The 26,407-nt window shown below is 47.7% G+C and overlaps 1 protein-coding gene across 4 annotated transcripts in view; it reads left to right on the top strand.

Annotated features, from left to right (window-relative positions):
• Nucleotides 1–1,000: 1,000 nt before the first annotated feature.
• The window catches only part of znf423 (zinc finger protein 423), a 138,750-nt gene continuing 113,343 nt past the window's right edge, over nucleotides 1,001–26,407 (top strand). For 2 of the 4 annotated variants that reach the window (XM_085411512.1, XM_085411514.1), the window contains exons 1-2: nucleotides 1,001–2,078; nucleotides 20,344–20,406. In XM_085411512.1, the coding sequence (XP_085267638.1) occupies nucleotides 2,039–2,078; nucleotides 20,344–20,406 (103 nt within the window). In that variant the 5' untranslated portion in view covers nucleotides 1,001–2,038. The remainder of the gene's footprint in view (nucleotides 2,079–20,343; nucleotides 20,407–26,407) is intronic. The other 2 variants (XM_085411511.1, XM_085411513.1) reach the window with 2 other exon arrangements.

Below are 26,407 nucleotides of genomic sequence, written 5' to 3'. Positions count from 1 at the left end.
GCGGTCAGAGAGCGCTCGGTTGGAGCACAGAGCCAAGAACAAAGCACCCAGTGATTTTCATTTTTCCCTCTTTGTCTGCCGTACATTGTCCACAGACATGTCCCTCTTTTCTTCACTGGAAATAAAAGGAGCTCCAAAGAAGACACACAAACACAGACCGACGCACACACACATTCACATCATTGCACACACTCGTGTGGCTAATTGAATTATGTCTTTACAGTAAGTCGAATGACTTATTTTCACCGCGCGAACGCAGAAAAAGGCCATGTGCGTATCCTAAACACAACCACGTTTGTTTCTTGTAGGAAGCAGCTCAGCAGAATTTGAACCTGCGATGGAGATCCACGCCTTTGTGAACACAGCAGACATTTAATTTCACAAAGTCTCCATTGGAAGTGTGGAAATGTGCTGCTGTAAAGACATCAGCACAGAGATGAATGTGAAAACATTTTATGGTTGAATGAATGAATCTGCCTGGTACGCTCACGCTTCTCTGTCATAGACGTAGACCTTCCAAACACGCCTGCACTGACAGGGCGGTGGCACGTTTAACGATCACAGAAGAAGCAAATGTTCAAAATGAACTTAGCTGCAGAATCATGACGTCACAGAAAAGGCACATCGAGAGTGAAAAACAATCAATGTCACGAGACATTACTTTACTCGTCCAGCTTCGTGTAGGTGAAGTCAAAAACATCAGCACTGTCCTCAGCTGGCTAACATTTTATAATCAACATGTCAGAAGAACACTGCTGCAAAGTGATGTCGTCACGGCCTTGTTTCCTGTCACCTTGGTGACGTCACGCAGCCACCGGTACTGATTACCCCTCACGCTATTAGCCTCGGTTACTCGGTGCACCTCTTCCGGGCTTCAATCCAGCTCCGTCTCCTCCCTCTCGACTCTCAGAGCCCCCGGTGTAGTTGTGCCGCTCGGCCACAGCTGGGCGCTGTTGCCTAACTCTCTCCACGCCTCCTCTCTCTCTCCCCGTCAGCACAGCCTGCCTCTCTCCTGCCTCTCTGCCTCAGCCAACCCGGGCTGTGCCGAGCTGCTCCCTGCGGGATCAGAGCGCTCCCCCGCCGGGACCCTTCTCTCACATCCCCCTGCTGGGACGCGGCTACATTTCCAGCCAAGCACTGCCTGCCTTGGCTTTATTATGTGTGTCTGCGCCGCAGCCCCGCCAGCAGAGGCAGGCAGAGGAGGAGGAGGGAGACTGGTAGCCAGAGTCAGGACAAAGAAAAAGCAGGGAGACAGAGGCTAGCGAAGGGTTAGACTCATAGAAATACTGGGCTGCTGTTAACACCGCCGTTAGGACACTGGGAAATATTAACAGAAAGAAAGCGTGGGTTGTAAAAGCAGCATTCCCCGCGGGGTGGAGATGCAGGGGAAGAGCGCAATGTCCATGCCACCAGACCACCACTGCCTAGTGTAGACTATCAGGACGGAACGCAGAAGGCTGCTCGGTTCCTGGAGGGAAACGCAGAGCGAAATAGTTTCGATAAAGTCAAACAAAGCCCGTCGAAGACGAAGCGAGCGCTGGGGAAGAAGCCACGGTCCATTTCCAAAGCAATTTCCCAAACATTCTCACCACCTCCGGGGTTCCGCGCACCCGAAGGTTCCCGCTGTTACTTTTTCTCCCCTCTAAACAGCTCGGGACCTGCTCAGGTGTTTGCCTCGCGCGTGGGCGGCAGCTCGCGCCCTGGTCCGTCAGTGCGCTCGGGCTTCACCGGAGAAGGCGAAGCGAGAAGACGTTTAAAAGCCGCTGTCGGCGTCGCGGCAACGACGGGAAGTTCTCCCCCGTTTATTCTACAGGTTGCGCGAGCCCCGGCCACAGCGGAGGAAGAGCCTCGAAGCCCCCCCCACTCAGCCCCGGCGTGTTTGGACCAAGGGCCGCTTCGCTCTCAGAGACTGAAGCTGCCGCATTGCAACAGGCGGAGGAGCAGCGGCGGAGTGCGGGAGGACGGACAGCCGGACCGTGTCCGCCTGTAACGGAACACAAACCAACTCAAGAACGAAGAACGCAGCCCCGGAGCAGAGATGTCGAGACGCAAACAGGCCAAACCTCGCTCCGTGAAAGGTAAGAAAGTGTGTACGGGCTACTTCATGTCCACGGGCACTGTGGAGGAGAGGAGACCGTGACCGAGATGCCTTCTGTTGGATCGTTTAGTCCGCGTGTAGTTTTGCGACACAGGCTCGGTTTGGATTTTGGTTTTTTAATTGCATGCAGCTGCTGGCTACGGCAGCGTTCAAGTGAATTTAACCGGAACCTTCCCATCAGCTGAATGTGCTCCGTTGGTTCTGACACAGTGTCCGGTCCACGCGATCGCTGGTCTGTTTCTGACAGTGGGATGTTGTGATTGGCTTGATTAATAATATGTAATTTAAAAAATCAGCTTGTCCTGAGATGCTGCTTTGTATTGATATATGTGACTGTTTGACCCAAATCAAATCACTCGGCCCCCACTCTGCGTGTCCTCGGGGTCACTCGTGTTTATTTTCATTACTATAAAATTGGCTCAAGCAATTTTTTCTTGCACATTTTCTCTTCAAATGTTTCAAACTCCAACACCGTAAGAGAGAGAAAGTCCACGGTGGTGTGTGTGCGTTTGCACTGTTTTATATAATAGCAGGCTTTACTGAGATGTTGAACAGATACTCAGGCAACATGTGAAGCTGGAATTCAGGGTTTGATTTTCTAAAAGTTTGCCAAAGTCTTTATTCTGTAAGATGGATTGAAAGAAAAAAATCTTGCTTCATTTTGCAAGAGGAGGCCTCAGTTTCCCCCATTATCATAAAAATGGTATTCATTGCTGTGCATGGGTGAGTGGGCATCGTGCATGGGGGCATGTGGTGTCCTTGGCCTCCGTGTTTCCTTTATGGGACCCAGATGGGCAACGGGATGAGCTGACCATGTGGTCGCCACCCCCTCCCCCATCTCCACCACCATGCAGGCCTTTCCTTTCTGGGACTGTCTAGGAAGCGAGTGGGTTTCTGACAGTGATTCGAACCGGGCGGTTAGTTTGATTAACAGCACGACTTTCACGGACAGATTCCAGCCTCTCCTACAGGTTCCCAGGATAAGCCGGTTTCATCGGAGGCAGCGTGAGATTAATTTGTCGATAGCAGGAGGGCCACACAGGATGTCCTGACAGAACGCGTGCTCGCTCGAGGGTTGTTTCTGATAATGTGGGTGATATGTACAGGGAAGAAAAATAAGCCTGCTGCTTGTCATTCCATCCAGGGGAGCAGGGTTTATGTTTGGAAGACGAGGTGATCGTCACTGTCCTCCAGATATCTACTCTGAAGCCTGTTTCGATTTTTAGTTGATGCTTGCGGCCCATCTCTGTCGCTATAATACAAATGGAACTGTTGAGGAATAACTACGCCTATCCAATAAAAATAATTGGATTTTGAATTTTATAAAGGAAGCTTTCCAAAAGTGAGGCTGGGTTTGACGTGTGCTTGTCTAGTATGCTGCAGAAAACACTGCATGTGTGGTTTCGGGTCTGCACCTCTGATTCCCAACTTGTCCACACATTGGATGATAACACCATTAAAACAGTTTGGAGAGATCATTCTGGCGTGGCAGGTTTTTATAATAAATTTCCCGTCACTTGTTGATATTTCTTGTCTTTTTACAGAAAATTGCACTGCATTAATCACTCTGTGAAACGTGGGTTGAATACGGCTGTAGTGTTGTTGATACTCGGCACAGTTGGCCAGCGACTACTGCTCCATCGTTGCATTGTGTGTGTTTGTGTTTGTATGCATCATGCACACGAAGGCTGTGTGTGTGTCGCTAAGGCAGCCTGGATAACCAGAGCTTAGCTTTAGTCAGGCAGCCAAGCGAAGCCGAGCAGAGCTGAGGCTGACGACCACCACAAAGGTAACACGGCCCTTGTACTGTAGCTCGCATAAGCACCGTGTGTTTTGCGTACTCAGTCATCTGTGTGTACATGCATGTTGCTATCTCCCCTCCACACCTTGCCCCACTGACAGCTTGGCAAGACCGGGCATTGGGGGAAAATGGAGAAAAGAGGAGGCGAAGGGTAAAAGGTAGGAAAGGTGTTTGGGGCCAGTGCAGTGGCACATAGCAGGTGAGCGGGCAAGAGGGAGGGAGTGATGGAGGCCAGGATGAGGTGAGCATCACCGGGGGATTATCTGTGTTTTCATGTTCTTCTGTCTTTCACCTGCTCACCCAACTCTGACTGGCTGGCTGGCTCTGACTGGGGTTACTGGCCAGCCAGGCATACCGAAACAGCAACAAGGAAGGACCAAATCCACCTTCTCCATCTCCTGCCAGCCACCTTGTGTTTTTATTTGCCATTAAAATAATAAAGAAAACTTGGATCCGATTGCCATAAATAGGATTTGCTCACAGCTTTGCTTTTCATTGTACTTTGTAATGATAGGACATGTTTGTCACACGCACCCATATAATCAAACAGTAATATTGAAGACAACCAGTAAAACCAGTCCTCGTGTTCCTCTCTGATGTAACACAGCCACTGTGTTCTTGCTTGACCAGCGCAGCCTTTAAAGCGATTAGGCCTCGTTAGAAGTGAGGGGACTCGACTAATTGGAGTTTGTTAATTGAACGCGGACTAATGGTGTGACGACGGGCCGTGAAGCTCGCGGGGTGAGAGAAAAAGGAGGAAGAAATGAAAGAGAGCAGCTTTGCTCTTATCAAAATGTTATTTCAGTGGATTAATCCGTTTTTAATGTGTGTCTTTAGCGAGGCTGCAGAAATCTCCTCCTCTTCTTCTTCTCTGTCTGCTCCAGCAGCCTCGCTGTCCTATCTCTCCTCTTCCTCTCGCTCAGCTCTTAGCCCCTGGAGTCTCTCATGCATTATGTAGTGATGATTATTACTTAATTACACATTAATAAATCCGCTTCATTTGCAGGACATTAAACGGGAGTTGAGCGCATGTGACAGGGAGATGGAGGAGAGCGGGAAGATTGGAAGGGGTGGGGCAGGGGAGAGAAGCTCTTACTTTTGGTCTGTACAGAGCGTTGTTGCGGTTGGTCGAGCCAAAGCAGCGCTTTGACCGAGAGGGCGAGTAGTGAGGTCGGGCTCGGCGTTGGTGTGCGCCGAGCTAAGCTCTTCTAGGCTAATGACATCTTTTCCGCCCCATCTCCTCCTTCTCGTTTTCGTCTGCCTTTCACCAGTGTGTAAACCGATCTTCCATCTAATAATTACTGCCTGTGTTCAGCTGACTGACATCATATTGACACTGTAGCTGGAAGTTATTGCTGGATCCTCCTCTTCTTTGGGCTGCCCCTTTCAGGGGTCGCCACAGTGGCTCATCTGCCTCCCCAGCAGCTCTGCATGTCCACCACTGCAGCTCTGCATGTCCTCCACTGCAGCTCTGCATGTCCACCACTGCAGCTCTGCATGTCCTCCACTGCAGCTCTGCATGTCCTCCACTGCAGCTCTGCATGTCCTCCACTGCAGCTCTGCATGTCCTCCACTGCAGCTCTGCATGTCCTCCACTGCAGCTCTGCATTCGAGATCCTTTGTCCGGTACATCCACTGTCCCTCAGCCCCGCCTTCCCAGCATCTTTGATTCTACCACCTCCAGCTCTGTTTTTGTGAGCGCTGCTTTCTCCCGACCGTATATCACAGCAGGTCTCATTCAATGAAGATAAAATGTTCATCACAGTTTTCCCAGACACTGCAATTACTTTAATGTAACACGAAGAAATGCTGCAAATCCACCCACCGGAGAGTCTTGGTGCAGGAAGCGCTCGGCTTTTGTGCTCAGAAAAATGACTTAAATAATTCATCATCAGAATGGCTTCACATTATGTTGATTGACTAATCACAGAACGGACTAATGATACGTCTTGCTTCAATCACGCTAGTAGGGGATGCATAATAATTCCTGTAAGTACATGGCTTAAGTGTAATGCGAAACTCTAGGATGGTAATTATTCATTGCCTGGAGTTAAAGTTATTGTCAATTAACTGCTCAAGACTTGAAATTAACAGCTGCCAACCCGCCGATTTGTGACTGGAAATGTCACTGAGGTACGAGGCAGTGAGCTCGTTTTTGATCATCCTGCTCCCACAAAGGCAAAACGAAAGCACCAATAAACAGCAGGTCATGTGATCTAACTACACGCTGACCTTTGACCCGCAGCTCTTTAGAACCTCGTTGTATTTCTCTCAAACCTTTAAAAACATTTCCTCTGATATCAAAATGAACCCTGAATATTTGTCAAGGTAGAAACCGCATTTTCCTGACAGCGCTGTTCGCTGACATTACGCACTCGCACTTTGGTTAAAGCATCGTCTCTGCCAGCAGTGTCGGTATGAAGGATTGTGTGCTGTGTGTATAATACAGTACACTTATTTTCATCCACTCTCACTTTCCCGTCTATTTTTCTTTCTCCTCTTCCCATCTGGCTTTGACATTAGAGCACTTCTACTCTTTGGCAAAGCTGCAGACTTTCATGGGGCGACTGGCTCTCATAAAATTCAGACACCCTGCACATGTGACCTGAAAACAACCATGTTTTTAGCTTTGGTATTAGATCTGCTTTGTTTGTTTGTTTCTGTTTCTAACAGTACAAAATAGTCCAATCAGCGTGTATACAGCCACACTGAGTTACTCCTGTATGAAAGCCCGTCGTGGCTTTGCATTAAGGCTTGCTGAACCATTAAATAGCTTTCAGAAAGCTTTGTTAAAAATTCCATTGACTGCTCGGCGGGGGGTGGATTTGAGGTTTTGGTGGTTGTTTTTTTTTTTTTTTGTAATGGGACAAAACAAGCTAATGTAATTGGTGATTGGTGGAGCCCAGCAGTAGCACGCGTTGAATGTAATGGGCTCATGTTGATTTGCACTCAATTAGAATCAAATTACAACACAATTGAAAGCTCACAATATAAACAAACAGAATATCCCTTTTTGGTTACACACAGAACAAAAGTGCAGGTTTAAAGAATAAAGAGCACTGAGGGCTGGGCTCCCTTTAGCTTCAGTGTCAGGACTGCTCAGGACACTCGAACAGAACAGAGCTCGTAATCTTACATGTGACTGTAACCTGTAGCGTTACTGTAATTAAACGTGGTTATTGTCTGTTTTCACGGTTAATTTTTTTGTTCCACTCATGAGACTTCTGTCCTTAAGCGTGTTCTGGTGATGAATGACTTCATAAGTCTCAGAGTATAGGAACCGTTCCTCGTCAGGCTGAGCGGGAAATTTGGGTTTAGTTGAAATAATGGACGAGAGAAGGTCATGTCATCCGGTCGGCTCGGTTAGGTTTTTATTGTGTGTGTGTCTAGAAAGGGTGAAGTCCCTCAGCGAGGTGTTTGTATGCCAGCGACAACTCCTTATCAGCGGCCAGCCTGGTGTGTGTGTGTGTGTGTGTGTGTGTGTGTGTGTGTGTGTGTGTGTGTGTGTGTGTGTGTGTGTGTGTGTGTGTGTGTGTGTGAGAGAAAGGGGCGTCATGGGCCAGGACTGTGCCATTGTAGCGGCTTAGCTAGCCTCGTTTATCAGCTGCAAACTCACTGGACCTTAACACACACACACCCCTCTGGAGACACACACACGTGCTTGTGTGTGTGTGTCACAGTGTAGCTGAGCTCGGTGCATGCCTGTGCCCTCAGCTTTTAAGAAGAGAAAGATGATGCTGTGTGACTGCACACACACACACACACACCAGGCCCTGCTTGCCAAGCCTGTACCCCCCCACCACGAGATGGTCTCAGAGGACTTGGGCCCTTCTAAGTTTCCTACAGTGTGTGTCTGTGTGTGCATGTGTGTGTTTAAGCTTGTCTTTCAGTCTCTTACAGGCTCGTTCTTTGTTCACTGACTCTTTTGCCTGTTCTGTTTTTCTGGAGGCTCTGGGGTGTTTGACTAGTCTTTTGTATTGTAGTTTGTGTCGTCTTAGTCGGAGCTTATTGGATCCTGAGGTGTTGCAGTAACTTCAGCGATCATCCACATGTCCGTTATCTTCCATGATATCTATGAGGTGCATGAGAAGAAGAAGGCTAACAAACAGAAGCGCACTCTGTTTGTTCTGTTCCAGCCTCCTCGCCTTCCCTTTAGCCTCCTTCCCTTCTTCGGCTCCTTTGCCTTCTACCGACCCCCCTCCCTCAGTGATCTCACCCTGCTTCATGCTTCTTCGTATTCTGTACATTAAACATTAGTGGTGGGGGCAATTAGCAGCGCCCCTCTGCACACCTGGCTGATGCATAATATATTTATTGGGCAGGCCTCCCCCTTTCTCTATCTGACACACACACGCGCACACACACACTCGCGCGCACACACACACACACACACACACTCGCGCGTGCACACACACACTCGCGCGCACACACACACACACACACACACACTCGCGCGCACACACACACGCACACACTCACTCACACACACACACACACACACACTCGCGCGCACACACACACACACACACACTCGCGCGCACACACACACGCACACACTCACGCACACACACACACACGCGCACACACACACACACACACACACACACACACACACACACTCTCTGTTGTTGGAAGGACGAGTTTTGGGAAACTTGAGAGACGTTTGTATCTCCAGGTCTGACCTTTAACCCTCTGAGGTTGAGTTTTAGGACAGGTTAGAGGTAAAAGGTCAAATCAGACTTCTTTTCTTGCTTGTCTGAGATCGCTCTAGGATTCCTATTTATTAATGTGCGTTACTCTTTAATACATGAACCTTTCTCTCTTGTTTTTTATGATAGATATCTTTAGCTCTGGCTTTTGTCTGTGCGCACACAGCCACACACGCAGCCTGGACCCAGACTAATGTGCATTGTCCTCAGAGCACGGCGCTTCAACAGAACAAGCTGCTTGTGTTGTGTTCCTTTTTTATTAAACACTCTGCCAGGTCTTTGTAGCGCTCCCTGCTATAGGCCCTTCGGAGTCTTCAGTTGGTTTTTCTAACTCCTTTCTATTCACCTCCCAGTCAAAAGGCATGGGCACCCTGCTGTGACACTTACAATGGAGCGAGTGAGAGCAGGAGAAAGTGGAAGACGGTGAATGAGACTCCACACTGACAAACACACTGAAGAAACATTTTCAAGGAAAATGGAATTTTTCTTTTGTGCTCCTTGCTTTTGCAATTTAACATTATAATAATAGTTTTAATTTTCTCATCCTCTTACTGGTTTAAATAAATCACACCACTTTATATAAATACAAGCTTGAATCAGATGGACTGAAAATCTGAATCCAGACTTGGAGCAAATGTGCTCAGCAAAGCTTTCTCCTGCATGTGCTGCTCTGCTCGAGCTGCTCTGTGTGAATCATGAGTGAAATGGGTGCTGGAGAGAAAGTGAATAAGAGATCGTATGTTGGTGAGTGCAGACCACGTTTAAAAATGCAGAAGTGCTTTCTGCCATCGACTCAGGTGATAAGCGATCGAAGTCCTCCTCTCCTCTCCTCTCCTCTCCTCTCCTCTCCTCTCCTCTCCTCTCCTCTCCCCTCCTCTCCTCTTCTGTCCTCTCTTTTCCTCTCCTCTCCTCTCCTCTCCTCTCCTCTCCTCTCCTCTTCTGTCCTCTCCTCTCCTCTCCTCTTCTGTCCTCTCTTTTCCCCTCCTCTCCTCTCCCCTCCCCTCCTCTCCTCTCCTCTTCTGTCCTCTCTTTTCCTCTCCTCTCCTCTCCTCTCCTCTCCTCTCCTCTCCTCTTCTGTCCTCTCTTTTCCCCTCCTCTCCTCTCCTCTCCTCTCCTCTCCTCTTCTGTCCTCTCTTTTCCCCTCCTCTCCTCTCCTCTTCTGTCCTCTCCTCTCCTCTCCTCTCCTCTCCTCTTCTGTCCTCTCTTTTCCCCTCCTCTCCCCTCCCCTCCTCTCCTCTCCTCTCCTCTTCTCTCCTCTCCTCTCCTCTCCTCTCCCCTCCTGTCCTCTCCTCTCCCCTCCTCTCCTCTCCCCTCCTCTCCTCTCCTCTCCTCTCCTCTCCTCTCCTCTCCTCTCCTCTCCTCTCCTCTTCTGTCCTCTCTTTTCCCCTCCTCTCCCCTCCCCTCCTCTCCCCTCCTCTCCTCTCCTCTCCTCTCCTCTTCTGTCCTCTCCTCTCCCCTCCTCTTCTCTCCTCTCCCCTCCCCTCCTCTCCTCTTCTGTCCTCTCCTCTCCTCTCCCCTCCTCTCCTCTCCTCTCCTCTCCTCTCCTCTCCTCTTCTGTCCTCTCTTTTCCCCTCCTCTCCCCTCCCCTCCCCTCCTCTCCTCTCCTCTCCTCTCCTCTCCTCTCCTCTCCTCTCCTCTTCTGTCCTCTCCTCTCCTCTCCCCTCCCCTCCTCTCCTCTCCCCTCCTCTCCCCTCCTCTCCTCTCCTCTCCTCTCCTCTTCTGTCCTCTCCTCTCCCCTCCTCTTCTCTCCTCTCCCCTCCCCTCCTCTCCTCTTCTGTCCTCTCCTCTCCTCTCCCCTCCTCTCCTCTCCTCTCCTCTCCTCTCCTCTCCTCTTCTGTCCTCTCTTTTCCCCTCCTCTCCCCTCCCCTCCCCTCCTCTCCTCTCCTCTCCTCTCCTCTCCTCTCCTCTCCTCTCCTCTTCTGTCCTCTCCTCTCCTCTCCCCTCCCCTCCTCTCCTCTCCCCTCCTCTCCCCTCCTCTCCTCTCCTCTCCTCTCCTCTCCTCTCCCCTCCTCTCCTCTTCTGTCCTCTCCTCTTCTGTCCTCTCCTCTCCTCTCCTCTCTTCTCCTCTCCACATTTGTGGACAATTTTCTCTGAATGTCTGTAAATATATTTCTAGCTTCTCGGCTTTCTAAGCCACTCAATTGAATCCAGCAGAGAACAATAACAGTTTCAGCTGAAATGCACATGACCTGCAGCCTTGTCCTTTAATTCAATTCAGTTAAGGTTATGTTCATTTATATACCGTAAGACCCAGCAGTGTTCTGGAGACTGCCAACTAATAATTTGTGCTATCTGACTGTATAGAAACTTTATACATTTAGCTGGATATCATCTGCATAACAATATAAAACGGATGCTATGTTTTCTAATAATATTGCCTAAAGAAGGCAGATGTAAAGTACTGGGCCCAGAACAGAAGCCTGTGACTGAACTGTGTGAATAAGACTCATTTATATGGAGAAATTGGAGTCAAATCACCAGAATGCATTTCCTTTAATATCAGTGGTTTAAAATAATGTGATTAACAGAGCGTTGAATGGAGCACTGAGGTCTAACAGTCTGCCCTCAGAGGCCATCGGAGATCGTTTGTAACCTTCACTGTTTCTGTGCTGTGATACATAAATCCTGACTAAAACTCCTCAAATTGTTCCTCTGGAAAACATAACGTAGCTGTCTGATAACTGTCTGTTCAAGAAATAAGGAAACTGATTGGTCCATAGTTAGCTGAGACAACTGGAGAGTAAGAAAGCAAAGGCTTTTTAACTAGTGGTTTAATTGCAACTACCTCGAAAGCTGGTGGTAGATATCCTGTTAATATAGATAAATGAGTTCTTTGAAAGGCTGAGTAGGAATGGGGTCTAACAGACATGCTGATGACTTAGAGCAAGAAGTTAGTTTGGAAAAGGGAGACGAGTCTAAATATTAGCAGTCCTGACACAATGATGCTGTTTATAGCTGTTTTCCTCGGGGACCAGGAAACTTTGGACAAGCTCGTTGTTTTTCCACCACTGGGACCTGGAAAAACTCCCCTTCAGCAGGTAGTACTTTCTGAAGGTTCAGAAACTTTGGAGGTGCAGCTTGAAGCTCTCACTCGCTCCGTCTCAGTCACGTCTGGATCAATCTTCACAGTAACGGGTAAAATCAGAGGATCTGCTTTCCAGTCGGTAAAACACACACACGCAGCTTTCCAGTGTTGGAAAATGATCAGGACGTTCATGTTTGGTAATAAATCCTGACTGCTGAGCCAAATCTTTTAAAGGTAAGAGAAATGTCAGCCTGCTGCAGGCCCACACCTGCACAAATGTTGCACCTGAAAAGCCCAAAATTATGTTGCGTAATACAGACGAACTGCACAAAGAGTCCTTGCAGTAGCGGGGACGGATAGTTCTGCTGAACGTCCCGAGGAACGATCGCTGGATTTCAAAGTCTAACTCAGTTTGAATTTTAGCTGCAAAAACATGAAACACCCCGAAATCTGAAAAAGGTTCTTTAAAAATGAGGTTTCAAAAATGGAAAGTACATTTTCTAAGATGCTTGATTACACGTCTGCTCAAACAAACAAGCAGCCACGCTCGGAGCGCACACGCGCTGTGTCTGTATATTTTTCTTGTTACTCCCAGAAGGAGCGTGACTAGCGAGTTAATCTGTCCGCCAGCGATGCGGTATGACACAAAGCTGTTTATTTCCCTTCTCCTCTCTCTCTCTGTAAAGCCTAATCAAGTTTGTATCAAGCTAAATAATGCCTTAGCGTGAAATTGGTGTCTTCAGTCAAAAAGCACTCTCGAGCCTGTAGTACAAGAGAAGGCAATTATGTACCCTCCACCCTGCAGCCCCGCCTCCTCTTAGTGTTCATGTAGAGTGTGTGTGTGTGTGTGCGTGCACGTGTGTGTGTGTGTGCGTGCACGTGTGTGTGAATATGCACCAACTGTACCTCATCATGTCTCATCTCCTTCTGGCATCATTCAGCTTTGTTGGTGAATCAGTCTTGTCTCGGTGAACTCTGAACCTTCATATGACGTGTGCGTGGGTGTGTGCGTGGGTGTGTGTGTGTGTGTGTGTGTGTGTGTGCGTGGGTGTGTGTGTGTGTGTGTGTGTGTGTGTGTGCGTGGGTGTGTGTGTGGGTGTGTGTGTGTGTGTGTGTGTGTGTGTGCGTGGGTGTGTGTGTGTGTGTGTGTGCGTGTGTGTGTGGACCAGTCTGTAATGGTGAGTGGAAGCTGCTGGGGAAACTTCTAGTTCAGTTATTTCTGGAGCCTTCCCTGGAGTCATGGTACTCTGGAGAAATGCTCTCCCTCTCCTCCTTCTCTTTCTGTCCTACTCCTTATGCTTCCTTTCGCTGCCTTCCTTCACCTCTCGTCCTTCCTCGCTGCTGCTTTCTTTCTAACCTCTGTCTCACCTTCTGCTCTTCTTCTCCACCGCCTTTATATCCTCCTTCACTTCCTCTTTCTTCCTCTACACGTCTCTTCTGCTATCGATTCGTCTTCCCGCCACACTCTCTCTGACAGACAGAAAAACAAATGTCAGATCAGAGAGGCTCTTTAATCTCAAGCTGTGTTGTTTGGCCCTGAACATCAGCTCTGTACTGTCTGTGTGTGTCTGTGTGTGCGTGTTGCGTTCTCTTCGTAGTGTGTTAATAGGAATCTCTTACAAACCTTGCTGTACAGGTGAGTTTGTGCGAGTCGCAGGACTAAAAGATAAAACCAGAAAGTCTTCTTACAACAGCACGATTGTTTTCTACAGCAGCGAAGCGTGCGCGGCTATGTTGGTTTATTTTGGTAAGGTCTGGGATGTGTGACTCATTTGGGAACCGCTGGTTAGTCTGCTGGTTAGAGGGGCGTTTGCACAGGGACTGATTTACTCTTGCATCGCTGTCTTGCTGATGGCTGGTCGCTCACTGACACGTGTGCGTAAATAACACTGTAATGCTGGTATGTCGCCGATCTGCGTCGCTGCTGTCGGTTCAATTGTTTTCCTCAAAGTTAAAAAAGAAGTTTAACTTGATCCGCCCGCTCTGCATCACCCAACATGAAGTCGTTCAGTGTCACTGACCTTTACTGGTCCACGGTCCCCACATGGCCCTGACTCGCCTCTGCCCGGTGTAGCCAATGAATGAATTCCTCATTTGCACTTGGTCCATATATCCTGTTTACATGAATGCAACCAAACCGGCTCAGACTTGGCTGGCCAAGATGACAAATGGAAGCCAGAAGGTTTCCAGGATCAGAAAACTCCTCCCTCCTGCAGATTATACATATTCATATGCAGAATCTGTTGATAGAGATTACAATCACAATGACCTCATACATAAAAGAAAGAACAGAGAGGTTGTTCATGACAAAACAACGAAGACGAGGACTTCTGTAAGCAGAGAGGAAAGACGAAACGATTGCTGAAGCAAAGAGAATTTCAAAATCTGTCGAACGAAATCAGATAGAAACAATTCAGATTGAAAGAGAAAAAACAGGAGAGGAGGGCAAAGCAGAAAAAGGAGGAAAGAGAAAGATAGAGAGGGCGATGGAGCTTGTCCGCCAGGCTTTGTGTGGTTGTTGTTCTTTCTCGCTGCCATCCATCTAAGCCCTCTGCTAACTCTGTCCCTTTACACACACGCTCACAAACAAAAGCACACATGCACGCACACACACGCTGTCCCAAGCCTCAGACTAGCCTGGTGATTCTGGCCAATGGCTCAGTGCTTGGGATGTGTGTCTGTGTGTGTTTGTGTTTTAAGGCTGTTTTGTTCAGAATGCAGGCAGGCAGAGAGAGCGGTTTTACTGCTGATAAAAGTATTTGGTTAATCAGCTTCTGTCCCTGTCCCGTGTGTGTGTGTGTGTGTGTGTGTGTGCGTGCACGTGCGTGCGTGCGTGTGTGTGCCACAGGCCATTGAAGTTTGGGGGTCTCCCGAGGGGCATGCTGGGGATGTAGATTGGCATCAGCCCTCGGCCAGTAGCGTCACCAAGTTATTCCTGAGGGAAAGGGAGGGCAGCCAATGAGAGAGTCCTTGAGTGCTATAGGGAAAATGAGGGGTGTGTGGGGAGGAGTGGGGGCAAGGAAGTGAGTTGGAAAGGGGAAGTGGGAGAGGGAAGTATGAGTGTCTAGGATGAGAAGCAGAGACGGACAGATAAAGAGAGAGGGAGAGAGTCAGATGACAATTACCCTCTTGACTCCTGTCCAGCGCTAGTTGTCAATCAGCTTGCCCCTGTGAGAAAAGGATCCGCCTATCATTGGCTACAGTGACCCACATCCCGCCTTTCTGGGCTGTCTGGCCGGTGCGCGATTGGCCAGAGTGACCCGCTCGTCAAAGAGATCTGGGAACAGCAGAGCCTTGGGCTGCTCTGGGAATAAATGGCCCTGATACTGTGCATGTGTTGTTTAGGAGGGGAAAAGACAAAGGATTCGCTTTGTGAGACTGGAACTGCTTTCATGGGACAGAAGAGAAGGAGAAACAAAGATAGAAGGGAAGAGAGTTGGTATGTGGTGGGAGAGATAAAGACAGAGAGGGAAACAGGAAATACATTTAAATGGGTGCTGCAGTAAGAGCCAAAGAGAAAGCATGGAGGCTGAGCACGGATCCAAGAATCACTTAAGAAAGGAGCAAATATCAAAGAAAGGTGGAAGGAAAATACTGAAGAGGCAAAGGTAGAGCAGACGAGGGAGGGGGGAGAGGATGCCAATAATGGAAGAGAGAGGGGAGAACGAGTGTGTGTGGATAACTGTGCCAGTGACAACAACTGTGTAAATATTTGTTTATGACAACAGGATCATGATGCAGAGGCAGAGCTGCATGCTGCAGCCCTCCTCGGCTGCATTTCTAAAATTTGATGTGCAGAAATGAAAAACGGAGGATTGGACGACTACCATCCAAACGGTAGTATACGTGACAGTACTGCCGTCCGTCTGTGAGGTTCTGTGGTGCACGGGGAAATACATGCAGCGTATGACAGAACTCACATTCCCAGGCTGCTCCCGGGTGTTCGATCATCCCCTCTGCAGCCTTTATTCGTCACATAAACACATTTTTCAGAATAGCTAACTTGTTGGGAAGCTGGTGTCAGAGTGTCTTTGAAGCAAAGAGGATTAATTACTGAAGCGTCCAACAGCGGCGACTTGCAGGCGCTCTGAGATAAACCTGGTAACGGAGAGCTCTGAGCATGTTTCCTCAGCTTCCACGACCCAACGGGCTCAGCCTGTGCGGACTAATCGCACCGTTGATGGTTCGTTGTCTAATTTCTGCACGTTTTTGACCCGGACACTGGTGTTGTGAGTCCGTGTGTGTTTTGTCATTGTGGACGCCCTGGTACAATTGCATGCTTGACTGGCTAATGAACCGTGACAGCCCATTATAATGCAGACAGGAGTGTTGCTGTACTGTCAGTTACTGTGTATGTGTTATGCATGTGTTTACATCTGATTATTTGTCTGCGCACAGGTGAGTCAGGGGTGCCAAACATAAGGCCCAGTGACCAGAATCAGCCCGGCAAAGACTCCAGTCCAGCCCACTGGACACCTGTGGAAAGGAAAGCATTTGGCTTGGAGCGATTCTCACTTGCATAGACCTCCCACACGGCCACTCGTTCCACAGTAGAAGATAAACAGCTGAATGACAGAAAAGTCCCAGTTTTCCACTGTGGGCTTCTTTATAGTGTCCACAGTGTTTGAATGATTGAATTTTCTGTTTCATAATTATAGGACAGTCTAGGAAATGAGCTTTTCTATAAGTTGACAGATTTCTTTTACTACACCAGCGTTTCTCTTCAGCATTTTCGTGTAGGAAAATTGAGATGTACAGTTTTTCTTATATCACAATATCACCGTGATTAAATGCGTCATTAAGCTTCTTCACACTAACAGAAAAGAGAGTTTCACTGGTTTTGCCCACTTTTGTCCCGTGATGGAAACTGAGTTTGACAGCGTGGGCCACATACAGCCTGGACCCCAGGCCCCACACCAAAGTCACCTGCTCAAGCAGGTGAGATATTCTGTATTTACACTAATTAGTGGAAGGAACTCAGACCACCAAATCACAATCAAATAGTCTGTGTTTATGCTCATGCAGTAAACCAGGTGTTCTTATTTATAGTACTCGATAGGCGTCCTTTCTTAAGCACACGTGTTAGACTCACATAGACTCTAGAGCTGCCACAAACGGTTATTTTGATAGTCGACTAGTCACCGATTATTTTTGCGATTAGTCGACTAATCAGATCATCATCCATTGGACGTGAAACTACAGCTTCTTGCACCAGCAGCATCTGCTCTTATATAACTATCATTAGCTTACAGCTTTAAGTGTTTAAGGTCTGTGCTAACTAAAAATAAAGACAAGATGATAGTTTATTAAATTTTAATGAAATTTGCAGATTGTTTCGGTGAAGTTTAATAAACTCCTTGCTATCTAAAATATAACAGGACACCGGAGTAAATTCTCCAGCATCTCACACTTCTGATAATCAGCTGTCTGCTTGACGTTTATTCAGCTGTGTAAAAACTATAACTTTAATCTCAGACAAACTGATTTACTCAGGAACAAATAAAATACTAAAAAAAGCCAAACAATAACATGTTTAAGTTATCTAAGTGACTCGTATATATTTAACCTGAGCAGTGAAAGACGGCGGTGGGTTTGAAGACGATTTGCCGGGAGTCCTGTGTTCTCACGGCTCTAGTTAGCCTAGCTCCCGGCTAGCTATCGAGCTAGTGGGTAACAGACGTCTCCGAAAACGTCGGAGCGCTTTTGAAAATATGCGGTGTCCTGATAAACTGAGCAGATATTTGAGGTTTACACAGCTACATTCAAGCCTGAAAATATGTTAAACGTTTATTTTGTGACCCAGAAAGAATAATAAGAGTAATATTAAAACTAACTAGCTGCCGCCATTGTTGGAAACTGAGCTGGGCCGCGCTATGAATTCTGGGAAACTGCTTCTTCTTCTTCGGGGTTTAACGGTAGCTGGCATCCTTGTACATGCAGTGCTGCCATCTTCTGTTTCAGTCCGTTATTACACTCTTAAATCCTGCTACTTATTCCTGCGTCTTTTGTGATCTTACAAAGCTTCAAACGACGCGTCGACTATTAAATCAGTCGTCGACGATTTTGATAGTCGACGTAATCGTGACTAGTCGACTAATCGTGGCAGCCCTAGTAGACTCATAAACGAGGTGCCTCAGGGGTTAGTAACAGTGTGTGTGTGTGTGCGCAGATGCTCCAAGGATTCCCAGAAGCTTCCTTCTTACACGGTGTCACCCGTGTGTCGTGCTCCGGGGGTTTCATTTGTGTTTTTGTTTCTGCGGCATGTCGGATTGTTTGATCTTTAGCCATCTGCCGTCTCAGTCTTTTTCTGCCTTCTTGCCAGTATCTGTATATTTTGGGCTGTGATCATGTTACTCGGTGATAGCATCTTAAATCCATACCACAATTAACTGGTACAAAATGACACGAATGCTTGCGACTTTTTCCCACTAATGATGAAAGTTCTGTTAAAGGGAAATTCTGCAAATTCATTTGCCAAAAATACACCTGTCTGTTAACATGTAGCTAACGAGAGACTGTGCCTGTTGGAAGCTGCTAGTGCTAAGCTGTTAAATGACTCGCTGTGCGAGTTTGAGCTAGAGTTTGAAGAGGACTGTGACGTGCTGCAGGAAGAGAAGCGATGCATGTGCAAACACATGACTGATTGTTATATTTTTAACCCCACAGGTCACAAAGTGTCTTTCTAAGTGGGTCTGTTTTTGTAATGGGGCACCCAAGCTACAGGTACACATGCACACGTATGTACTTGTACACACTCAGATACTCCCTCCTCTTGACTGATATAGTATCTGTGAGCTAATCCTTCTCACAGGCACACGTACACCCCCGCCGACCGCCTGGTGTGTACAGGGTTCACAGTAACGGTGTGTTTGTCTCTGAGGGGGACAGAGGGAGGATATGGGAGTCTAAATAAAGCTGCATGTGCTTGGCTAATGAAACACGCTGTATTCCCCACAGTCTCATCAGGAGAAATGGGCCTTTATCTGAGGCAAAGTTACCACGAGGTCTTTTTATAATCTCAAACTCTCCCAACTACCACAGGAAGATGGTTTTCATTATGATGTCAGCTTTTAGTGGTTTAAAAAAATAGTTGTCACAAGATCTGGGCAAGCCCAGTTCAGACAGACCGAGGTCGCGGCCGGTAACCTCGACACGAAAACCTTTGATTCAGACGCACGTAAGTCATAAACGTCTCCCTTTATGTTCAACGAGGATCTTCACTGAAACGTTTCATCAGGGCGCTGTGACGTGACCCAGACGATGTGACATCGAGGAGGAAAAATCATATTGAAGCGTGTTAATGAATCATGGCATCCAATCAGGGCTCAGCTGGGAGCGAACGTACTGGTCATTGTGACGAAGCACAGCAGACGTACTTTGTTTTTCTTCTGGTGTCTCGTATGTTTCTCTCTGCTGTCTTTGGCAGACGGATTTGCTGCGGTGGGAGGTTCCTGTGTTCGTCCAGGGATCCATGAGTTTGTTAGCACTCTGTGGTCCACATCTGGCTCCAACAGGGATGTTGAAGACTTGATCCAAACTTTTGAGTCCTGCAGACAGTTGTTATTATTTTTTTGTCAAATAAGATGAGCCCACAAACCAGGCTGAGTTTATAGACACAGCAGCGTCCTGACTTCAGCACACGAGACTAGAGAAAGTGATGTGGAGTATGAAAAACATCATGCAGATTTGAGAGTGTTGCACTGCTCGCTGTGCATCAGCACGTGGATGTTTACAGCTCGTGTGACTTTGCAACGCTGCTTGCAGCTAATGGGAGGAGCTAAAGTTCGTGTGATTATATGGGTGCAGTTGTGACGCAGCTCGGCTGTTTTTTCCTGTTATAAAAACGATTTCCTCTCTCTTCATTCATCTACAAAAATCACTTTCATGCAGACTTTTAGTTTCTTTTTTAAGAGGGACGCTTTGCTGATTTATAGCTTCTGGCTTTGTTTGGAGCTTATGGCTCAGGTTTGATGTGAGGAGGAGGTTGGTCACCAGGGAGCTGATGAGGACGTGGAGTGAGAAGTATTAGAGAGGTGTAGAGATGTGGAGGGGCGGAGGTCACCGGTGAGAGCAGGATGAGAACAAAACATTTGGAGGGATCAGAGACAGAGGTGAGCGAGGGAGAAGTGAGGCACAGCGTGTCGGGGAGGGGGCGGACGGGAAATCCCATTGTGTGGTGGCTCTAGCCATTTCCTGTTTGTGTGCCAGCTGTACTTCCCTCCTTCCTGTTGTACCCAGGAAGTCGGCATGACAATCCAGCTTTGATCAGCTGTGTGTGCGAGTCTGAGAGATCTCAGGTCATCGTCATGTTTTGTTACTTCCTTGGTAGGTTCAAGTTCAAGTACATTCGCTCCAGAGAATAAACGTGTTTCAAGACAAATACGATGTCCTTAGGCGCTCCCACGCTCGATTGAAAGCAAGACGAGGTGAGGAGTCGCCTTCAACTTGACTGGTGTCTGTAATGCTTGGAGGAAAGCAGGCGGTGACACCAGGCAGGACAGAAAGCATAAACACGGCTTCATAAACCTCCATTTTAATCACAAAGGTGTTTTTTCTTAGTTGTAGAGAGAAGCTGGCGGCATGTTAAAATTGTGATATGATCATTGAATTGTGTGGCTCCTCTGCTCTCCTGCAGGTGGTGGCTCTTTAATTAGCTGCAGGTTAAAACCACCATTTATTTGATTTTCTGTGTCTGTCTCCTTTTTTCTAGCTGTCGAAGAAGGAGAGTCTTCAGAGTGTGGAGGAACCTGGGATGGATCGACTGTTCAGACCGGTTAGTGTACAGGCACACACACACAGTGGTACACAGATGCATGGTGACGTATGTTTGTGTGCGGGTGAGTCCGAGCTGGCCGTTTGTAACGTGTACTCGGGGTAACTTTGAGGTGATGAAAATGGAAACGAAGGTTTAGTGACAAAGAAGAAAGATCGAGGGGACTGTGAAGGTTCAGGGGAAGGAAAGAGGAGACAGAAAACTGTAGCTAGGCAGAGCAGCAGTCAGTCTCAATAATACTCTAATAGAGAGAGATTTGTGTGCTTTTTCACTGCTCTCTGTGGTTTGGTAATTTCCTAGGAGGAAGACAAAGACGGCAGATTTTTTTTCTCAGATTTAGTTTTTCCTTAGTCTCCGTGTCTCCCTCCCAGCTCCTCTTGGCTTGTCTTTAAACACTGAGATGGAAATTTAAAGTTGCTCAGCCTTTTGCCTCCATAGGAGATGAGCCGCAGAACCAGCTGCTGGTCAAGGTTCACGTGTAACATTAAAGAGAAATGACGATTTTATTTGTATTGTGTGTATTAAAGATGGCAAATGCATGAATTCGTTCAATTCAATTCAATTTTATTCATACGGCACCAAATCACAGCAACAGTCGCCTCAAGGCGCTTTATATTGTAAGGTCGACCTACAATAATACATACAGAGAAAACCCAGCAATCATATGACCCCTATGAGCAGCACTTTGGTGACAGTGGGAAGGAAAAACTCCCTTTTAACAGGAAGAAACCTCCGGCTCAGGGAGGGGCGAGAGGAGGAGGACAGGTTCATGCTGTGGTTCAGCTGTGATTCAGAGGTCTGTTAGCACACAGGTTTACACAGATGTGTCTTTTATTTATGCTTCAGTCCCAAATCCTGGTGCATCTGTGAATTTTGGAGAGACTTCGTGTTATTCAGGCTACGCTGTAAGATTTCAGTTGCTAGCACCTTTTATACGTCAGTGCCAATCATTGATTCGTCTGCAGATATTTGTCCATTAGTTCCAAGAATCTATCGTTTAATTATGGCAAAATTATGATCTTGACTATTTTGGTCAGCTGTTATAATATTGAGTATTTAACACGATTGTTTATCATTTGTAGAAAATGTATTTCTCTAAAATAAACTTGAAAAACAACCCTAAATGACTTCATGGAAAAAAGAGGCTGAAGGAGACGTTGTCGTCAGGTTGGTGGTTAATCACACCGGAGGGTGTTTCTAACGTTACAGCCTGTGTCACGGGGGAGCCGCTGGTCCCTGCCGGCCTGCATCCTCCATCACGGGAGCAACCAGAGGCTCGGGCCACGGCGGACCTGCACCCTGAGAGCGACGGAGCCTCCTCTTTCTTACGTGCTGCTGTTACCTTGGCACCTCAGTGCAGAGGTCACATTCGGCCTTCACCGTGAAGCTGTGTCTGAATGCTCAACAGCAAATTTCTAATTGGTTTACTTGTTGTTGTCGGTGATCTCCTCTGCAGAGTTGGCGTAAAGCTGTTTATTAAAGGTGTAGGTAGGTTTGTTAGTGAAGATGAACACAGATGAACTGAATCTCCCTGCACTAAACTCCAGCCTCACGGCCAATTGAGGGGCGACCGTGGTTCAGGGGGTTGGGAAGCTCATCTTGTAACCGGAAGGTTGGGGATCGAGCCGGTCGTTGTGTCCTTGGGCGAGACACTTCACCTGCCACCTACTGGTGTTGGCCAGAGGGGCCGATGGCGATATGGCAGCCTCGCCTCTGTCAGTCTGCCCCAGGGCAGCTGTGGCTGCACCTGTAGCCTCCACCAGTGTGTGAATGTGAGAGTGAATGAATAGTGGCATTGTACAGCGCTTTGAGGGTCTCGAAAAGCACTATATAAATGCAATCCATCATTATTATTAAAACTACAGGGCTACCAGACTCACAACTGCTGCAGTGACTCAAAGGTTCACGTGTGCAAACGATGCAGCTGCTGGCACGACAACGTTGGCGATGTTTTCCTCAGCGCTGTCATTGGTGCTCGGTAAAGATCAAAGTCCACATTTTCCAGAAACAGCTGGACTACTGTAGGTGTTTGTCAGCTGTAGTTAGTTTTGCTGCTCCGGTTTGCAGCCCGTCAGAGAACAGTTAAACACTTCCTCCGACTGGATCCCAGCAGGGACGTAAGATACTGCTGAATGTGGTAAATATGCGGTTATCTCTCTCTCTCTGTGCCGCGCTCGCCCCGTCTCTCGTTAAGCTCTGCAGGGATAGGAGGAAAGGAAAGTATGACCCTTGGGGTGTCTATGACGTGCCGAACCCTCCCATCCTTGCCCCCCCCATTTCAAAACTGTGTTAACTCTCCTCCAGGGGCCACTGTGCAGGTCTACGTGTGAGTGTGTGTGTTAAGGGGGTGCTGACTGAGGTCCTGGGTGGCTCACTAGAACTGCTGTGTGTGTCAGTTCCTGCAGGAAGCTAGAGTCCCATGACACACACACACACACACACACACACACACACACACACACACACACACACACACACACACACACACACTCTTCCTACCATAAAAACACACTGTCCTATATTCCCTTACTCAGCCACTCTCTCAGGTTGGCTGTTGCTGCCAGCATCTGCGTGTCACTGCGTGATCTGCACGCTCTCTTTCTGTCCCTCTGTCTTTGCTTGTGCTTTTACCTTCTGAATGCTTATTTGGGGCGACATTAGGAGGAGTTTGTATGTGTGAGAGAGAGGGTGAGGACCGAGAACTGCTGCCTACGTCTTACCCGAGCAGATTAGAAAGAAAGACCTCGCTTCTTTTACTCCCTGAGAGATGATGTTGAGAAGGACGGGGTGAGAAAACAGGGAACAGCAAAAAAGAAAGGGAACAAGGAGAAATATACCTTCCTATCCTGCTTCCTAATTCATAAACTTCCAGCCCTCTAGGCTATTTTTCCATCCCTCTCATTTGGTCTTTCTTTGACTTACTCTGGAAAATGTGTGTTGAGTTTGGAACGGCCCGCTTGAGAGAAGGTGGAGGGAGTGTGAGGGCGACTCGAATAGCATTGAGCCAACTTATTCTCCCCTTTCCTACATTTCCTCCTTCTGGCCTTTCTGCGCCCTGAGGTGCCCTGAAAGCCTCCTTTCCTTCTCCCCTCAGTCCTTACCACACCTCAGCGGGACAGAGACACAACGTGTCCCCCTGTCTGCTCAGTTGCTGTCTGACTCTCAGTGTGCTGGAAGAAGGAAAAGAAGAGGAAATGAGAGACGAAGTTGGAAATAGTATTGAGCAGCCGTGTTTTCTATTTGTTATTTGTTTATAAGATCCGTGTGTTTCAGTCTCGGGTGAAAGTGAGGAAGTCATGAGACGTGTCCAACTGAACAGGACTCGAGTGTCTCGTGTTAATAAACTGTTGGTGATGAACTTGTTCCTCAAATCACACTGACAGTCTGCTGCAGACTACAGTGACGCACACGCGCGCGCAAACACGCACACACACCAACGCGCGCACACAGAACGATCCAGTGAGTCATCATGGAAAAGATTTGTCAGGTCCCCGAGCTGAAACTGAGAAGCTGAGACCTTCTCATTGTTGTTCCACCTGTGTGTGAATGTGTGTATGTGCGTGTGTTCACACATGTGGTGACAAAACTGAGCCGTAAAAATGTTTCCTGCACCTGTCAGATCTGTGTCGATATTAGGAAAGCGTGTGTGAGCCCCAGCATACGGGCCGATCGTGGCTCAAGAGTTGGGAGTTCGAGCCCCGGCTTGGACAGTCTCGGTCGTTGTGTCCTTGGGCGAGACACTTCACCCGTTGCCTACTGGTGGTGGTCAGAGGGCCCGGTGGCGCCAGTGTCCGGCAGCCTCGCCTCTGTCAGTGCGCCCCAGGGTGGCTGTGGCTACGATGTAGCTGCCATCACCAGTGGGTGGATGTGTGTGTGGATGGGTGGATGACTGGATGTATAAAGCGCTTTGGGGTCCTTAGGGACTGAGTAAAGCGCTCTACAAATACAGGCCATTACCGTATCCAAGCGCTGCGGTTTCTCAGTGCGTTTGATGATGGTGGATTTTATTGGTCAGAGGTTCAAACTGGAGAAAATCTCTGGCCTTTCTGAGGACCTTGAATAAAAGATATCACCCCAACTGAAGACTAACTTGTGGTTTTGAGGATATTTAAAACTATTTAAAACCATCTCCCAGTTTGGACGTGGGACACAGACGCCGTCTCTACTGTTACGATAACGTCAGGCGCGATCAGGTGACCCTGAATCCTGCCTGAGTTATGCTGCTGGGGGGATTCCCACAGTGCAGTCTTCGTCCTCCACTTAGCTTTTAGTAATTAGTTGTTATTTATCTCTGGCTCTCTTCTACAATGCGTCTGTTGTCCCATCTTCCTCCTCTCACCCCTCTCACTGGTCGTGACAGATGGCCCCGCCCCTCCCTGAGCCTGGTTATGACAGTTCTTCCTTCCCACTGTCGCCAAGTGCTTTCTCATAGGGCAGTCCATGCAGTCCATTACAGGGTCACACCTGAAACCGTCCAAGACCAATTTGGAGTTTCACCAATTAACAGAGGGAGGAAGCTCATGCAGGCAAACTGCAGCAAACTGCAGCCTCGTGCTGATGAGACAACAATATTAATTAGCAAAGTGGGAAGCCACCACATTGAACTAGTGACCAAAGTGACTGCTGAAGGGAACAAAGCATATCACTGACTGAAATATGAAGCAATGGCCAACAATATACGCGTCCTCCCGTCCACCAGTCGGGATACAAAGGACGGACACAGAGGAGAGATTGCAGGCTGTATCACTTTTCTCCTGCTTCCTTGTAATAGCTTTGTGGTGGCCAGAGCTGAGAAAAACAGGACACTGGCCCTCGTCTCACTCTTTCTCTCCCCCTTTCTCTTGCTTCCTCTCTCTTCCTCTTCCTCCATCACTCTCTCACCGCTTTCCTCTAGAGGTCCATAATGTAGTTTTAATTTCCCCAAGGCTACCACAGGAAAACAGTTCCGTGCTCGTGTGCGTGAACTCGTATTGTCTGCTTGTGACAGTGCACAGTGCATCTGTGTTTCTGTCTGTTTTGCAGCAATAAGCCCTTTTCTGTCTCATTTGTGTCGGTGTGCACGCGTACAGCAAAGAAATAAGCGAGCAGCTGTCAGTTTGTGAGTGTGCGATCCTGTCGATCTGTGCGAGTCTGCGTGGCACGTCTGGATGATTTTATGTGTGTTTGCAGTTAACTGTGTGTTTGTTGCTTCCTTCCGTGACGTGAATGCCTCTTTCATCATCCTGTTTCCCAGAGGTGTGGACTCGAGTCACATGACTTGGACTCGAGTCAGACTCGAGTCATTAATTTTATGACTTTAGACTTGACTTGAAAAAATGTTGTAAGACTTGTGACTTGACTTGGACTTTTACACCAATGACTTGGGACTTGAATTGGACTTGAACCGGTTTACTTGAAAAGACTTGATATTTTACCCCAAATATAAAATTTAACATGCATATTATATAGAGATTGAAAATGTGACGTCATTCACGGGTAGAACCACAAAGGATTCTGGGAACTCGTGGCAAGAGGTACTAGCGCACGCAGGCTTTCAATTAAAATCAGTCACACAGCGATAAAAAGAAACACAAAAATGTCAAGAAGCTGTTGTATTATTAACTGCAATAGCCGGTCGCATGACAGCCACGGGAAGCCGACGGGTAAAGAGATCGGTTGTTATCGGATTACGTCGTTGAAGAGAAATTGTTCGAGCCATGTTTCCGAAGTAACAAAGAGGCGACGGGTGTCCTGGATTGCAGCCATTCAAAGACCAAATATAACGTCCTAGAACACTCCAGCTCACAGGTTAGTCTGCTCCAAGCATTTCCACAAAGGTCAGTCTGCTGTTGTAGTTAATGCGTCATTTTCATAACATAATTGGTGATATAGGTTACAAGCAAGTCTGGCGCTGAACAGAAATTGTCGCGCTATGCTCCTTTGTTCATTGTGCATAAATAGTGAATTGTCCTGACACAATATTGCGTTTCGCTTCTGTTATTATGGTACATTGACAAAAACA

Source organism: Rhamphochromis longiceps, linkage group LG7, assembly GCF_057381845.1.
Source record: "Rhamphochromis longiceps isolate RC_006_pf linkage group LG7, R_longiceps_female_GT1.1, whole genome shotgun sequence".
Lineage (NCBI taxonomy): Eukaryota > Metazoa > Chordata > Actinopteri > Cichliformes > Cichlidae > Rhamphochromis > Rhamphochromis longiceps.
This window is presented reverse-complemented; position numbering and strand designations above follow the sequence as displayed.